At 41.9% G+C, this 16,075-nt stretch overlaps 1 protein-coding gene across 1 annotated transcript in view; it reads left to right on the top strand.

Annotated features, from left to right (window-relative positions):
* syne2b (spectrin repeat containing, nuclear envelope 2b) overlaps positions 1 to 16,075 on the top strand; it is a 169,022-nt gene that overhangs the window by 118,559 nt on the left and 34,388 nt on the right. Inside the window, exons 96-110 of the mRNA XM_084742989.1 lie at positions 194 to 370; positions 542 to 697; positions 887 to 1,030; positions 1,265 to 1,435; positions 1,823 to 1,956; positions 2,032 to 2,236; positions 4,021 to 4,203; positions 4,711 to 4,818; positions 5,487 to 5,641; positions 6,326 to 6,473; positions 6,568 to 6,662; positions 7,447 to 7,678; positions 8,579 to 8,773; positions 10,444 to 10,569; positions 11,730 to 11,885. Of these exons, the coding sequence (XP_084599115.1) occupies positions 194 to 370; positions 542 to 697; positions 887 to 1,030; positions 1,265 to 1,435; positions 1,823 to 1,956; positions 2,032 to 2,236; positions 4,021 to 4,203; positions 4,711 to 4,818; positions 5,487 to 5,641; positions 6,326 to 6,473; positions 6,568 to 6,662; positions 7,447 to 7,678; positions 8,579 to 8,773; positions 10,444 to 10,569; positions 11,730 to 11,885 (2,385 nt within the window). The remainder of the gene's footprint in view (positions 1 to 193; positions 371 to 541; positions 698 to 886; positions 1,031 to 1,264; positions 1,436 to 1,822; positions 1,957 to 2,031; positions 2,237 to 4,020; positions 4,204 to 4,710; positions 4,819 to 5,486; positions 5,642 to 6,325; positions 6,474 to 6,567; positions 6,663 to 7,446; positions 7,679 to 8,578; positions 8,774 to 10,443; positions 10,570 to 11,729; positions 11,886 to 16,075) is intronic.

The raw sequence follows: 16,075 nt of genomic DNA, 5'->3' as shown, positions 1-16,075 counted from the left end.
TTCTAATAAGATGTTTTTTCCCCTCACATCGGTGGAAATGTGCGTCCATACTTCAGTACTTTATGGAAGCTGTGGGAGGTTTTTAATACGTTCATTAAAGTTCTGTACTGAAGTGTGATTTTGAGGTTCTGATAGAACTTTCTGTCTCTATCTTATTGACTAACTCTCTCACCATCCACAACATCTTTCTCAGGAGTATCAGGCAGAGATGTCGGCCCATCAGGCCACACTAGACTATGTGAGCCAGCCGTTACAGATGTGCAGTGCTGAGGAGGGCCGCAGGGGGCGCTACGAAGACAACCAGTTTGCAGATGAGCAGGGTCGTGTGAACCATCGGTGGCTCAGTCTGCAGGAAGCCCTCAACTCTCAGGTCAGAAAACAAACATCAAACTGTGACCACACTTTTCCACATCAAGGTTTACTTACCGGTTGGTTCTGGAACTTTCAGCTGCATCACGTGGTCTTCTACATTAGAATGAGTTTGCTCTATAAAGATATTAAGAAGCATGTCTGAGCTGCTGTTGTTGTCTGTGGTGTTCAGGTCCAGGAGGTGGAGGAGCAGCTGAGGAGCAGAGTGGAGCGGGAGGCCCGACTGCAGCAGATCAACAGCTGGATCAGAGATCAGAAGGTGTGGATGGACTCGGCTCGGACACCCAGCAGCCGGACGGAGCTGCAGAGGAGCATCGACACCTGCAAGGTCAGAGGTCACATCTGCTTTCTGACATCTGTATGAACAATCAGAACACCTGGACAAAATTAGGTTTAATATTACATCCATGAAGAGCCATATTCCTCGAAGGCTTTTGCAAAGTACAAAAAGCTACATCTCAAGTTTTAATCAGCTTTTTTTTTAAGTTGGCTCTTCGATGTCGTGTCTTTGTGACAGGATCTCGAGGAGAAGATCAGGCAGAAGTCTGCAGCCCTTCAGGAGTTGAGAGAGAAATGTGACGGCGGGGCAGAAAACAGCAGCTGTGATTTCATCTCTCAGACAGAAAAATCCATCCAGGCCTGTGCAGCTCTCACACAGCAGGTGAGAGACAGGAAGGGAAATGTAGACGTGAAATGTTTTGTTAGACGTAAAAGAAACAGGTGATGTGTTTGATTAAGTTTTTGTTGTTTGCGGTTCTTCAGTGACAGCTACTCCTAGAACATTTACCCAGGATGTTTAGATCATCTGAGGAGGTTCTACAATCTAAATATAAAAGTTTGTTAGGAGTCATTATTTTCTGTCTATCTCTGGATCATCCTGTGTGTTTTTGAACAGAATGAGTCGGTGAAACAGAGGCTGATTCAGGCCCAGCAGGTGTGGGATCGTGTGGAGCAGCGACTGACTCAGATGACGCTGAAAACAGTGAGAACGTCTCAGACTCTTGATTATCACAGCGGCCCTCAGATCTCCCTGCAGGCACACAGAGATTGGCACGAAAAGCTGCAGGTAGGACCGGTGCACCTCGTGTACCAGCTTGTTCTGGAGTGGATGGAGTCGGAAATGTTTGATAAGAAGAATTCAAATAGTTCAACACCAAATGTTGCATGCAAAAAAGACTCTAAAGTTTCTGGTTTACTGGTTGCACAAAACACCTTGAGTGAAGGTTTCCTTAAAATAAAATCAGTTGCACAAAAGTCTTATTCTGAAAGTTTCCTCAAAATGTCCACTAAAGTATTTAAGATTTTCTCCTATTCTTGGTCTTACACTTGAGGAATTATTTAAAATCAAACAGTTGAATAGCTTCTGTCTCCTATTATTAACTAGAATGATTCATATTCAGATCTTGTTCTGATGTTGTGTGATGACTGATGGTGTTTGTTGTGTTGGAAGCAGCTTCTTCACGAGGAGACAGAAGCTTCACAAGCAGACTGGGACCAACTGAGTCAAACCGTCTTGTCCCTCAGAAACATCATCAGTCCTGCTGCTGCTGCTCTCCTCACTGAGCGGCTGGACAGACAGAGAGACAGGTGAGACAGACAGCCGCACGGACACAAACAGCACACAGTCACACTCAATGAATCACTTATCCTGCTGTCCTCCAGGTGGACTGTGGCGTCCAGAACGCTGGGCGAGCAGTTCCAGAGGAGTCGGGGCGTCCTGCAGGTGTGGGATGTCTACGCCCGGCTGGCTACGTCTTCCTCCCGGCGGCTGCAGACGCTGCAGACTGACACAGAGTCAGCACTGAGCGGAGCGCCTACAGACGATAACACTGTGGAGCAGGTCGCTGTCAAGATACACAAAGTTCAGGTGAGGAAATAAACAAACTGAGAAATCATTCAAAAACAGGAGGTAAAAAAAACAATTTAAAGGAAGAGAAAGCAGGATAATCACTCAACTTTACTTTTCTAACAGCTCCAATTTCTTTTTCTAACTTGAGCTATTTAATGTAATTTCTCCATGTTTTGGAGAGTGAAGTGCTCCTTTTTCTGAAACTTGTCTGAAAGTTTCAGCCATAAACAGAAACTGAACAGAACCTGCTGTCTGAATCTTTTCAGAAATCGTTTATTCAAGTGGATGATTTCATGATAAAAATCCTCAGTGAGAAAAAGGCAGAAACACTTCCACAGTTTGTTTTTTCACTGTCAGTGACTCATCCGTCCTCCTCAAAGCTCACCATCTGTCAGAGTTTAAAGATTCTTTTAGTGACATATTTATTTCACATTTTTAAAGTTTTAAAGAGTGAAGTTTTTCTAACTTTGAAACTTCTGAAAAACTGATATTCTGTCTGAATTCCTCTTCTGTTTTTACTGCACAGTGTTTGCAGGTGACTGTACCCACAGTCATAGGTTTTGAGGTGATGGAGGAGACAGGTCACCCTGAATATGAATTTGTCCCCACCAATAAAAACATGAAAGTAGCACAGGACTCTTATTTTGACGAACCGCTTGCCTCAGTGCAGTATAATCCATTATGTTTTGGATTATCACCTGGTGCCTATATTTTGTGTTTTCCTTAACGTAAATAGACATTCCCACTATAAATTGATGCAGACAAGGCACAAATTGTGAGATTAAAAAAATCACCTGATTACAGGAAATGAAGTGTTTGATGGTCAGAACTTCCTGGGGGAGGACACCGGCGCCATATGTTTCTTCTCTAGTGTTGCAACAAAACTTGACTGCACTATACAGATATCAGCATAATTTAATTTAATTTATTTAATTCATTTTTCACCATGAACAGTTTTTCTGGAGGTTTAAACTGCATCTCACAACCTTCCTCAGTGGATGGGGTTTGTTAAGAGCAAGTTACAACTAATGAATTCTGTCCCTTGAGGAAGAGGAAAATCCCGTAAGACACCACACGTAAAAACATAGTTATATAGTTATTCAGGCACTGATCAAGTTGTAAGATTTTGGGCTAGTTTGCTTCCATAACGTGTTCTTTCACTCCAGTGAAAAGAAAACATCCAAAATGCACACTTAGGAGTTATTTTAGTTAAGTTTTGCAGGGTTTCATTTGCATATTAATACGTTTCAGAAAACTGAAATAAATTTAATAGTTAAATTTTTGACCCTGTTCACCTTCAGTGTGCAAAGTTCATTTTAAAAACGTTTCAGTAACTGTAGACTGTGTTTTCTTTGCCTCGTTCGCTGGTTTGTTTCTGGTCTCTGAACAGATTAAGGCTGCAACTAATGATTATTTTCATTATCGATTAATCTGCTGATTATTTTCTTGATTAGTTGTTTGGTCCATGAAATGTCATAAAATGGTGGAAAGTGTTGATCAGTGTTTATCAAAGCCGAAAGGAATGTCCTCAAACGTCTCGTTTTGTCCACAACCCAAAGATATTCAGTTTACATTTCACATTTAAGAAGCTGGAATCAGAGAATTTGGCTTTCTTTTTTCTGATGAGCAGTTTTGTGTTCATCTACTTTCCCAGAGCTGAGACATTGCCTCTATTTAAATAAATATAAATGAATAAGTCCAGACCCTACAGTTGAACAGTCTCACTACATGCAGTAGAAACATGCTGAAGTCCTCTCATTTCTGCACCTTAATCTGTGTCCGTTTGTCCACCTTTGCTGCAGAGTCTGCAGGAGAAGACAGACACTTTGCTGTCTGACCTGGAGGGGGTGCTGGAGGCCTCTAAGAGCTTGATTGGCCACTTGGAACCTTCAGCTGCCGGTCTGGTCCAATCAGAGAGCAGACTGTTGTCACGTGGGGTCCAGCAGCTCAGCCAGACTCTGAGAGGGAAGCTGGGTCAGCTGCAGGTACGACTTCATGAATGAATGAGACTGTTTGTGGGATTCAGCAAAGTCTCACTGGACTTTACTCAGAAAGCTGCACACAGTGATTCTTAAAGTCATGAAATATTTAACCTGAGGACACGTTGATATGAGCTGTCAGGTAAACAGACTCAGCTGCTCAATCAGTTGATGTGTAGAAACCTAAATTTAAGAATTTTACTGCAACCTGCTGCTGTTTGTTTTGCTCTGTAACCATTTACAATTCATTTTTTTTGCTCGTCCAAAATGAGTTTATTGATATTATTATTGTTGTTTTGTTGTTTATAGTGTGTAAAGCTAGATTTATATTGTTTCTTGTGCTCTAGTAAGTATTTTAAGAGATATTCTGTGCTACAGGCATGTTCTCAGAGTACTGCAGTACCTGTGTGTTTGTTTCCCCACCTGCCACCTAAGTGACCTAAGTGTCACAGTGACCTACAGTATAAATTAAGACACAGATGGCTGTGTGTCATGTGTCATGTTTGCGTGTAGGCGGAGCTCGAACGGCTGCAGGAGTTCGGAAACGTCCTGGAGTCACTGGAGAGGAGCCTGGAGCTCTGGCAGGAGCGTCTGCAGGATGAAGCTCGGATGGCAGACCAGGTGAGTTTATGAATGACCGGAGTACTACTGCTTCTTCTTCTTCTCCTCTGAGACTTTTACATACATACACAATAAAGATGTCTGCAATTGTTTAGTTAAATATGTTGAAGCTGGACATGTTTTCTTGTTGGAAATAAAATTTTTTGAAGCAGATAAGACTAGTTTGCAAAAAGACTGAGATTTTTTTCAAACTATTTTTAGTACAAATCAACTTGTTTTTTAAGATTTTTCTCCTCAAAGTTGAGCTTGAGAGGATCAAAAGTTTCAGAACAGCTACAGATTTTTTTGCTGTTTTCATCACAGATTTGTTTAATATTGTGTTTGTTTTCATCACAAAATTGCTACACCCACTAGACAGACTTTTTCAGAGTGTTAGTGCTCGCTAAAAGATGCAAAGACACGGCCACTGGAGATTTTTTATTTGCAGAATCAATGTTATATTTTAATATGGAAGTGGATCTGTAGTAAAGAGTTTGTCTCCATCTGAGAAGAGTAATCACAGAGCAATGACTCAGGAAATTAAAAAGATCTTGCAAACAGTTTAATGGGGACAGAGGAACATGGAACATATGTGTAGCAGGTACTATTTGGGTGCTGTGATGTCATGCATGCTGGACACCAGACTGTTGTGATCTCCTGTGATCTGAGGTGCCACCATATGTTTGCAGTCTGGCCTCCTGGAGCTGAGCGGCCTGTCTGCTGACCTGGATGTGCTGAATGAGCTGAGCTGCAGCCTGACGCTGGGCGACGCTGCCGCACGCCGCTTGCAACGCCTCAGCCGCCGCTGGGCCGACGCCTCCGCCAGAGCCGAGGAGGCCTGCAGGTCAGACAGCATGAGTACATGACAGTACCTGAAAGTGCTATTAAATTCTCACATTACATTGATACTGTGAGCTGCCTAAACTGCGGCATCAAAAAGTTGATATCGGATCTATAAAATCTCAGAAAATAGTGCACCTGTGATATTTTTCCAGAGCTGTAAGTGACAGCAGTCCAAAACCCAAACACAGAAAAGCAGTAAATCATCACATTTGAGAATCTTAAACCAGAAAATATTTAGCATATTGTTCCTTGATATTTAACCTTCTAATTTTCTGCTGATCAACCGATGAATTGATGAGGTAATCAAGGCAGCACTGATCAAAAATTGATTTGCAAAAATTCAACCTTTATTTAATCTTGAGGAATCATTGAGTGAGGGCCCTCATTTACAATGATTCGGTGTTTTGAGGCAATTTTTAAGCAAAAATGGTTTAAGGTTTTAAGGTTTTGTTTGACAGAAAAGACATTTTGAGTTGTCACCTTGGGTTCTGGAAAGCTGTGATGGACGCTTTGTACCATTTTCTGGTTTCCACACTGGTGTTTGGGAATCAACAGGTGTCACTGAGAGGGAGAAGTAGAAGATTTTAACTTTTTTGGAGGTGGTTTCTGCCAGAAGATGCCACTAAATTCAGCACACTGGTCCTTTAAGATGGATATTGATCATTGTGTTTTTCGGTGTGTGCAGTGAGCTGCAGACGGAGGCGCTGAGGCGGCAGAGCTTCGAGCAGAAGTGCGAGAGCTGGATGTCTTTCCTGCAGAGGATGGAGGACAGCCTGGCTGTGGACGTGGCCGGCTCTTACATCGGCCTCAGACAGCAGCTCTGCACACACAAGGTATCACACACAATTAACACGCTCACGCTGACCAAATGAACAAAAACACAGCGAACACACAGAGGTGTAACCCTGAGCTCTCCTGGTGTTTCAGAGGTTTCAGGCTGAGCTCTCCATCGGTCACCAGATCCTCCATTCAGTCATCACTGAAGCTCTTCATCTGCTGCAGAGAGGAGAGGTGGAGGACAGGTGAGAGGATCAAACTGTCAAATAAAGAGGGTGAAGCACATGGATACGGCTAGTAGTCAAGCACATAGTCAAGCTAGCAGCGTGGCTCTGTATAGTGGCAAAAGGAAGTTAGCCATGTCAGTCCAATATTTTAGCCCAGAGTGAAATATTTTGACCATTCCTGGATGGAGTCTTCACGATTTCACTTTGATGATTTCCTAATGTTCTTCTAGTGCCACTAGCAGGTCAAAATTACCTCACAATAGATGACCAAATTTCTGTCAGCCTCAGCTTTACTTTGAGAGAAGTGCTTACATGCTAGTTTGCTAAACGTTAGCATGCCACACTAAGCGCCTGTTCACACCATAGACTGTATAATTAGTGGTTGAAGCATCCGTGTCTGAAAACTGAAGGTTTTGAAAGCTGAGGGCCATCAGGGGGTTTTGCAGCCACTCTACTGGTTGCAGAAAGTAGGCCAACTATATGAACTCTTATGGGAGAAAGAGCCTTTTTCTCCCTTGGATTTATTTCCTCAGTAAACAGTTTCCTAAAGAGTTTATGGTCTCAGTTGCTAGTTTTAAGTCACAACAGGCTTTGACATACGTTTTCTCTCCTTTGGTGGGTGTGCCACAGGTGTTAGGTAATCAGCAGCAATGTAAATACACCAGTGTATTAAAAAGGCTGCATGCATACACAACAGATGTTCAACACACCACCGTTTCTGTTTAAATATACGTTTATTCCAGCATTAAAGTGGTCAGATTTTGTCAACTTGGATGATATTTGACTGCATTCATGTATCCAGGAGTGACTTCATCCTGAAGCTTGCCAAGCTCCGGGAGCACTGGCAGGGGGCGGTGCAGCGGGCCGACCAGCGGCGCTCCCTGGTGGAGGGGCTGGTGAAGCACTGGCACCTGTACAGCCGCAGCCTGAGGAAGCTGCAGAGGTTCCTGGCGGACACGCAGACCCTCCTTCCCCCGGCCGGACCAGCCCGCTGCAGCCTGCAGCAGCTCCGACGCTCCCTCAAGGACCTCCAGGTGAGACAGAGGGCGCCAGGGCTGGAATATCAGGCAATTTTTAGTAAATTCTTATAATTATAGTAAATTTTTTGGAGGAGTTCATGGACTTTTTTGGTGGACTGAATGAATACTGAATGACTTTTTATAATGGAGTCACTTTGGATTTTTTCCATCATCCTGTCCAAAGAAAACTGATGACTTGAATAAATGTCCTTTACTTAATAATAAATCTGATGATTAGAGCATTTTTTTTTTTTTCCTTTTAACTTAAAGCTTAGTTTTCTTTTGCACAATTAAACAAATCTACGGAAAAAAGGTAAACGTTACAAATAATAAACAGTCCAGGGAGAAGCAAAAAACCCAGACAGCTTCTACTTTGCTTCTTTAATAAAATAAAATAAAATAAAATAAAATTAGCAGCCATTATCTAAGCATGTGCAAAAAATTGGCATGAATTGTCTTTCATTAATTTCTCTCATTGCAATTAATGTTTGATTTATATATGCATAATTGCAAAACAGAGACAATGCAGCAGTCAGTGGCAGTCCTTTTATAAAATAAAATTATCACAGTCTGGTACGATATTGTAACTTTCACACACCCAGAGACTGTTTGCATGCACTGTAAAATGTCCCTGCAGGCAGGTGATTGTTAGTTCAGACCAGTCTTTATCAAAACAGCTGCCTGAGGGACGATGCAGAAAAAGAAACGACTGCTGCTGATTGCATTTGCATCAAAAAGAAAAGGACAAAAGAGACAAAGAAGAGCGTTTCCACTTTAATTCTTTCTGAGCCTTTGATTACCATGAAAAGAAGAGATGAGATTTGAATTGATTGTGAGTTAAAATAATTAAACTCTCCACCCAGAAGACTGCTGAACTCTCTGATTGGTTTTTAAACCCTCCGTGTTGCTCCTCAGCACACGGAGCTGCTGTTCCAGAGGTATCAGTGCTGTTTCATCCACACTCTGGACATCGGCCGCCAGCTCTTCTCCATGGGGGACGAGGAAACCCAGAATCGGCTGCAGACGGATCTGGGGACCCTGCAGGAGGAGTGGGACAACCTCCACAGCCTGCTGGGCCGGAGGATGGACCTCACCGAGGCTATCGTCAAGGTACTCAGGCACTTCCTGTCGGGTTCTTGTAACTCACTGGAGGTGATGCTTTCAGGAACATCTTTTGTTTTAGTCAGTTTAAGACATCACCAGCTGAACACGTACAGAACAGAAAACACTCATGTAATTCAAGATGAGTCTGACAGTAACAGTAATGTACCTCAGCTCAGTATCAGCTTGTAATAACAAAGCGATCTTTTAACCGATGATTTAGATTCATTTCTCTTTGAAATCTCTTTTATATTTGTGCCGTCAACCACTCGACCCTCCCTAAGAGCTGCTTTTATGTGCTTCAGTAGAAATGTAATCTTGTAACAGATCTCTTCAAATATTACCCGCACGTGTTTGGTCCTGGGAATTGTTGTCGGCCAATGGCTCTTTTGTGCCGGAGGTTCAGTTGCATGAAACCAAACCGTTGGCCACCGGTCCATTAAATCTGAGCGTCAGATTCCACCGGATATTCAAAATCAATGCAGTTTAAGAAACATTATCTGTTGAGTCACAGTTTGGCGGTGAGAGTGCTGCACTGTTGGTCTCCTGAGACAATTACATCAGACTCTGTGGATCCACTCTGCTTCTTACTGGATTCACTTCTATCAGATATTTATTAGATTTATTTTATAATTTTGTTTCCTTGACTTAATATTAAATGTAACTGACTGTTTGTCACTCAGTTCCTCTTATACTGCTTTCTGTATTTAAATTAGCTGTGGTTCCCAACATCGAGGTCAAGATTTTCTACAGAAGCTGAATCTGATTTTCTTGATGAATTGGTCTATAAAATGTTTTTTTTTTAAAAAAAAAGCTCATTGCACTTTTCCTCCGGCCAAAATTTAAATTGCCTCTTTTGTCCAACCAACAGTTGAAATCCAAAGATTTACTGTCATAAATGATAAAGTAAAGCAGCAAATCATTATATTTAAGCGGCTGCACCAGCAAATGTTTTTGCTATTTTTGCTATTTTTGCTTAAGAATGACAAACAATCAGCTAGTTTTCTTTTGATCAACTAATTAATTAATATCATGGGAGCTCTGATCTGCACATTTCAAGAAAACACAAAACTGAGAAAAAATCAAGTCAGCCTCTTTAGTTTCACTGCAGCTCACAGTTTCTAAATAATCCTGCATGTTTTACGGTGGACCTGCTAAATGTTGACAAACCCATGTTGAAACATACATGTTGTCTTTTTTAATTTCCTTACTTTATTTATCCTTTCTCAGAATTTCTTCCATTATTATCTGGCTATAGAGGCTATAGGTAATAAAATAAAGAGGCACAAACAGAAGAATTGTCTCATGGTTTCGTAAATCTGCCTCTTTTTCTTTTCTCTGCTGCCCTCAATCATTTGCACGTAGATGCGAGTCTGATTTAAGAGTTTTTGTTTATTCAACCTGCAGAGACACCTGTCCTCTCTGACTGTAGATCTGGATCCTGTGTCCTCCATCTGTCCCCTGCAGCCTCTGACGGTTTCTGTTTGCCTGAGAGCGACCAAGTTAATCCAATCTGCTCTAATTAAAGACAGTGGACATGTTTAGGAAGTCAAAGACAAAGGGGTGTGACGGCTCTCTGGTCCCTCTCAAAGCCAATCAGATCTTAAAGAGCACATTGCATCGATCAGTATGTTTCATGAGTTTTTTTTTTTTTTAACATTTATTTTCTTGTTTCTCAGAACTGGGAGCGCTGCGAGGCCGGACTGGCGGACAGCATGCTGCAGCTGAAGGACGTGAAGACCAGACTGAACCAGTCGATGCCAGACAGCGACGATGAGCTGCAGAGTCCTGAGAAATTCACCAAGGTACATCTGCACACACCGATCAAAACATGCAAAATATCACTTATTACTGACATCTATTTAGAATTGTTCTGGACACTGGCAGAGTTCATCGAGTGGAGAGACAGAGGCTCTCTGGAGGCAGCTGCGATATCATTGGCTGAGTTAAACCTCAGTGGGTGGAGCCAAAGGCTGATTTTCTGGCTGAGCAACATCAGACAGAATATGTCTTTTTATACATTTTGACAATGTTATTTATTCTCAGTCTTTGATATTTTAAAATGACCTCAAGCACTCAGTTTATTTCTGCTTCTAAAGCAGCTCTGACACCAGACGTCAAAAGTCTGAAATGTTTTACCTTTACCTTTTAAATTTAGGAGTTTAAAGGGGATTTCCTCTGTGGCACTGATGGAGAGTCCACAGTTTGAAGCAGCTTCAAACTGTGGACTCTCCATCAGTAAGAAACATGGCTAAGACTTATCTATGTTTTCATTTTCATTGAAAAATATCAGGATTTTTTTCCTTAAGAAGCAAATCATTTGAAAACTATTTCTCCCAGAATTTGGTACAATTGTAAATCTGATTTTCAACAGGTTTTTAACCCTTTGCTACCCAAATGTATCAATATTTCTATTACGTCCTCACACTTTTGTAACTTTTAGGAGCCTGTCAGAGTTCTCAAATGTTTCTAAAGGGCTCATGTTCAAAGCAAACACAGATAAATGCCTTTTTTCAGTGAGTATAAATACTGTAGGTAATGAGTTGTGTATGTAGTGTAATGACACAGTGGAAGAACAGACTCGTGGCCTTCAGGCTGTTTGACTTCAGAGGGAAATGATCACTTAAAGTTCCAGGAGAGCAAAGCCAAGTTTGAAACAGGTTTTACTGAACTCATCCTCTGTCACCCATCACAGCCATTATCCTCCACCCCTCCCTTCATCCCCTCCCCTCCCCCCCTCCACGCTCACCCCTCCCCCGGCCCGGGCCTGCAGCCTGTGGCCCTTAATCCTCTCTCTCTGGGCGGGGAGAAAGAGAGAGAAAAGAGTGAGGGAGAGAGAAAGAGAAAGGGGCCGGGCGGGCAGAGAGACAGAGACATTAGGGAGTAGCTGTGAGGGAGAGACAGCGAACTGTGGAAGGGGGTCTCTGACGGTCTGTCGTGGCGGTCGGTGTGTTATGGTATGCAGGAGAACGAGGACTCCCTGGAGGACTGGGCTGAGAGCCTGACGGAGCTGAGCGCCATGAAGACGGACCTGTCCCAGTACATCATCGCCGACGACGTCCTGCTGCTGCAGGAGCAGGTGGAGCACCTGCACTGTCAGTGGGAGGAACTCTGCCTGAAGGTTAGTCTGCAGCTCGGTCTGAAAGACGCACCCAACTCCTGCCTCAGAGGAAGAACTGAGGGGACTCAGGATGTCCTCCACTCACACTTTCAGCTGCTGAAACTATCTTCATTTCTCTGGGTTGCTGATCTTTGCATCCCTTACTAGATTTATTTCATGTAGTTTAGGTTCACGTAATGAACATGACATCGACTGGCTGTTTAAAGTCAGGAAGTACTTTAATTTGTAGATTATCCAGTGGTCAAAGACGTATTCTGAAAAATGGCAATACTACAGTGTAAAACTACTCTGTTACAAAATTCCTGCATTCAAACACTTAAGTAAAAGTACAAAAGTGTAACTATGTAAGTACTGAAAGTAAAAGTACTCGTTATGCAGAATGGCACCACAGTGCTATTCAGAGTGTTAGATTTATCATAATTTATCACTACATTATTGACATTATCAGTGTAATACTGTGTTATGTGATGAGATAAGATAAGAAATACTTTACTGACTCTGAGAATAATTTGTCTCGGGCAGCAAGCAGCTCACAGCTGCGATTCTCACGAGTGCATTACAATATTACAGTACAAAACATTGTAGTACAAACGTATACAAGATATAAAACAGTGTTTTCTAGTGGTAATACATCATGACAGTACAGCTGTACAAGAAACACAGTAATAAATGCATACAAACATATGAAAAAATATAAAATACAATAGAAAAAGGTGTAAAATCCTATAGAGAGATCTAAACTGATCATATGTGTTGTATTTAATTATCTCAATCTGTAAAGTAACTCATAACTAAAGTTACTGAAATAAAGTAGTGAAATAAAAAGTCCAATATTTCTCTCTTTAATGTAGTGAAGTAGAAATGTAATGCAGCATAATATGGAAAGACTCAAAGTACAAATACCTCAAAATGATGTACAGTACTTGAGTAAATGTACTTAATTACATTCTGCCACTGAGGTTATGTTTGTAGTACGGGAAAACATGACAGAGTAAATCACCAAGTTCATGAGCATCTTTGCTAAAAATGTATTTTTTTCAGAAATCTAGTATTTTAAATTAAATTTTTGTTATATGGCTCATGAAGAGATTCATAGAAGGTGCACAGTGAGTACTTTTGTACTTGTAGAGCTGTTTTTTGTTTAATATCTCTTTGGTCAGAAAAAACATTTCCTTCTAAAGTACTTGACAGTATTGTTTATTTATTCTTTATCCTCTTGCACAGTATGAGTCTGTGTTGACTGTTCTGCTGGTGGGACAGTTGGAGGAAGGGTTTTTAAAACAGAAAGAGCACATATTTAGTGCAGAGTGAGGGTCATCTTACGTTTTATTCTTTGATGAGACATTTTTAATTCTCTCCTGTTTTCCTTTCCGTCCACCACAGACAAACTAAGCTGCTGGTTGTGGAAAGTTAATCACTGACAGGCTAACACGTGTCTCTGACTTTGGGTTTTCTTGGTGAGCATGTGTGTTTGTGTGTTTTGGGACAGCGGCAGGTCAGGTGAGACGATTTAGCTCCTCAGACTGCTCCAGGAAGAAGAGACAGAAGAAAGGGAAAGTCGCATTTAGCTGCGAGAAAAAGGATCAGTGCAGAAACTTAATTTCCTTTATTTAATCAAAGTTTGTTTTCGAACAAAAAAAAGCAGTCATGTGGCCTGTTTGTGATGGTTCTCACAGTTTAATCAGCATTCACTTCACAGAGTTCACTGTTTTCTTTGTCTCTTCTCTGGTCATCACCGTTAAAAGTCTAAAGCCGTTAATGAGGAGTTAAGTTAGTAAATCTTATGAGTCCTTTTAGGGCGACTGAAGAGACCAACAGGTCTTGGTGGGGGGCTGTTGAGGGGGGTGAGGGGCATTGTGGGTATTGAAGAACAGATGGTGACAGGAGAGAAATGTTGTAATGAGCTGAGAGGCTTCAGGATGAAGAGCTTTTGTATTGAAATGAGTCTGGGGGGGGAGGGGGAGTCGTAGTGATCAGACAGACTTTCACTTTTTACTGTCTTACTGCGTGTGTCTGTGTTTGACTGGGTCTGCTGTTTGTGTGTTTACACATGCAGCCCTGAGGTGGGAAAGTTAACCGAGATTCAATGAAGCCTTTACTCTAAATACTCCAGTGAAGCCACTCCCAGGTTTCTGATGAACCGTTTTGAAGCTCACAGCGCGAGTTAAGGGGACCTTTGCGTCCTCCTAAGACGGTCCTTCTTCTGACCTCAGTTCACAAGCTTTAAAGTCATAATGTGGAAACAAGATGCAAGCTGCATCATTACATTCCCTTGAACCACTAAAATATGACTTTCCCTGACTTTTCAGCAGGTTTATTCCTAAGAAATAACTTTTAGAACTAATCTAGATCACTCTGCATGGACAGCAACTCCCAGTTACAACCTAACACCAGATTACAAACACATGTGAGCACTAAAGTAATATGCAGTACATGAAAAAGACAAAAGTTAACCAACTCAGCAGGACGTGTAACAAAATTTCCCCTTGTTGTTTCCGGCTTGAGTGGGCATTCACAAGAATCTTCCTAGTCAGAACAAATTTTTCTGATTATTTGCAGGAAAATTCACAGCTAATTCAAAAATGGACAAAGAGGTGCAGAGTGTAGCTGAGGTGGCTGAATGAAACAGCTGCCTAGCAGCTACCCCCCTGTGACGGCAGCCACGTGTTAATTGAAGCAGGCATGCTCCTAAGTATGTAAAACGTAAAGCCTTAATATAATTTAAATTAGGCTTTGGCGGTGTTATACCAGGGGATTTAGAAATCCTGAAGGTGTGAGGTATGAGAAGGTATGATGAGAATCATGAAAATATCACCACATACAACTTCATTTTGACATGACTTGTTCCAAATTTAAAAGCAGTCTATTAGCCACGTGATGCAGCTGTAAATCATCTCTGCTCAGTCAAGTGATGTGTTGGTATCCGTGGCAACAAGCATCATCGTGTCCTTTAGCACAAATCTATGGAATAAGGTTGCTTATAAGACACAAAGCACTGTAAGGTAGACAATGTCATACATGCAACAATGACTTCTATCATCAGATTTTAACTATTTGAAAAAGTAGATATCAACAAAAGCCTAATCTAAACAGGTGAGTTGTATAAAATTCGTCCCTCGTGCAGTTGTCATGAACGAGGAAATTAGCCATAGAGAAATAAAACTGTTTTTTATACCAGGCTGTAGGGGATTGGATTTGCTTTTGGAGACGGTCTCAAGTGGTAATTTGTGGAACTGCAGTTTTTGACACTTCTGTGTTGACTTCAGCTCAGCCTTCACAATACTTTGAGCCCATTTTGTTGCTCATTCTCATATTGTGTCCAAACCGCTCTCCCCTGCACATCTTTCCAGTGCTGGAGTCGGGGGCGTCTGACAATTTCTGTAACTGTCCGAAACACACCTTCTTACTTCACACAGTGATTGTCCAGCAGTGTGGAGGTGTGTGAAAACAGGCATGGTCCGGCTCTTTGTTCATTCTTCTGTCTTTTTTCATCAGCAACCACCTGCAAAACCACTAATGCCTTCCAGGAAAGACTGTCCAAAAATATACACCATTATGCCCACATTTAACGGATTATTGTGTCCGCTCCTCTCAGTGATGGTAGGTTTTTCCCCTCGCCTTTCAGAGTGACCATTTAGAACAGCCGAAAAACACATTTTCCCTCTGAAACTTTTGTTTCCAACCCTCTGCCTCGATGCTCACGACGTTTTTTAAGTATGTGCGGCCTTTTTCCCGCCTAACTCCGGGGCGCAAAGCTGTAATTCAAAGCGTGTTCAATGGGTGAAAACACCCACTGCCACCTTAAGTCTTCACTGGACAAAAGGACCATAAGTGAACCCATCATGACCCGGTGCACCAGAATAAGGCAAAGAAACTGCACTCAATATGTTTTAGTTTTTAATTGGACAATAATGTCATTGTCAAAAAAAACTTTCCCACCTTCTTCTTACTATGAGAACCTTTCAATAGAAACCTCCTCCCATCTAGTGGGTGAGAGACTCCAATAATGGACTGAAACACAACTGCTAGAATAACATGACGGTGTGTTTTCCTTCGAGCCTGAAGGTGCATGTTTGTATAGCGACTGATGTTTGTTTGACTGGAGTCTGACAGCAGCAGTTTAGGGCCGATCCAACACTTAATTAGGACTAAACGAACACGCTGCAGCTCCGTCCGTTGGCAGGTTTCTG

The sequence above is a fragment of the Lutjanus erythropterus genome, chromosome 18 (assembly GCF_056507025.1).
Source record: "Lutjanus erythropterus isolate fLutEry1 chromosome 18, fLutEry1.hap2, whole genome shotgun sequence".
Classification (NCBI taxonomy): domain Eukaryota; kingdom Metazoa; phylum Chordata; class Actinopteri; order Lutjaniformes; family Lutjanidae; genus Lutjanus; species Lutjanus erythropterus.
The sequence above is the reverse complement of the archived record's forward strand: the minus strand, read 5'-3'. Positions and strand labels throughout refer to the sequence as shown.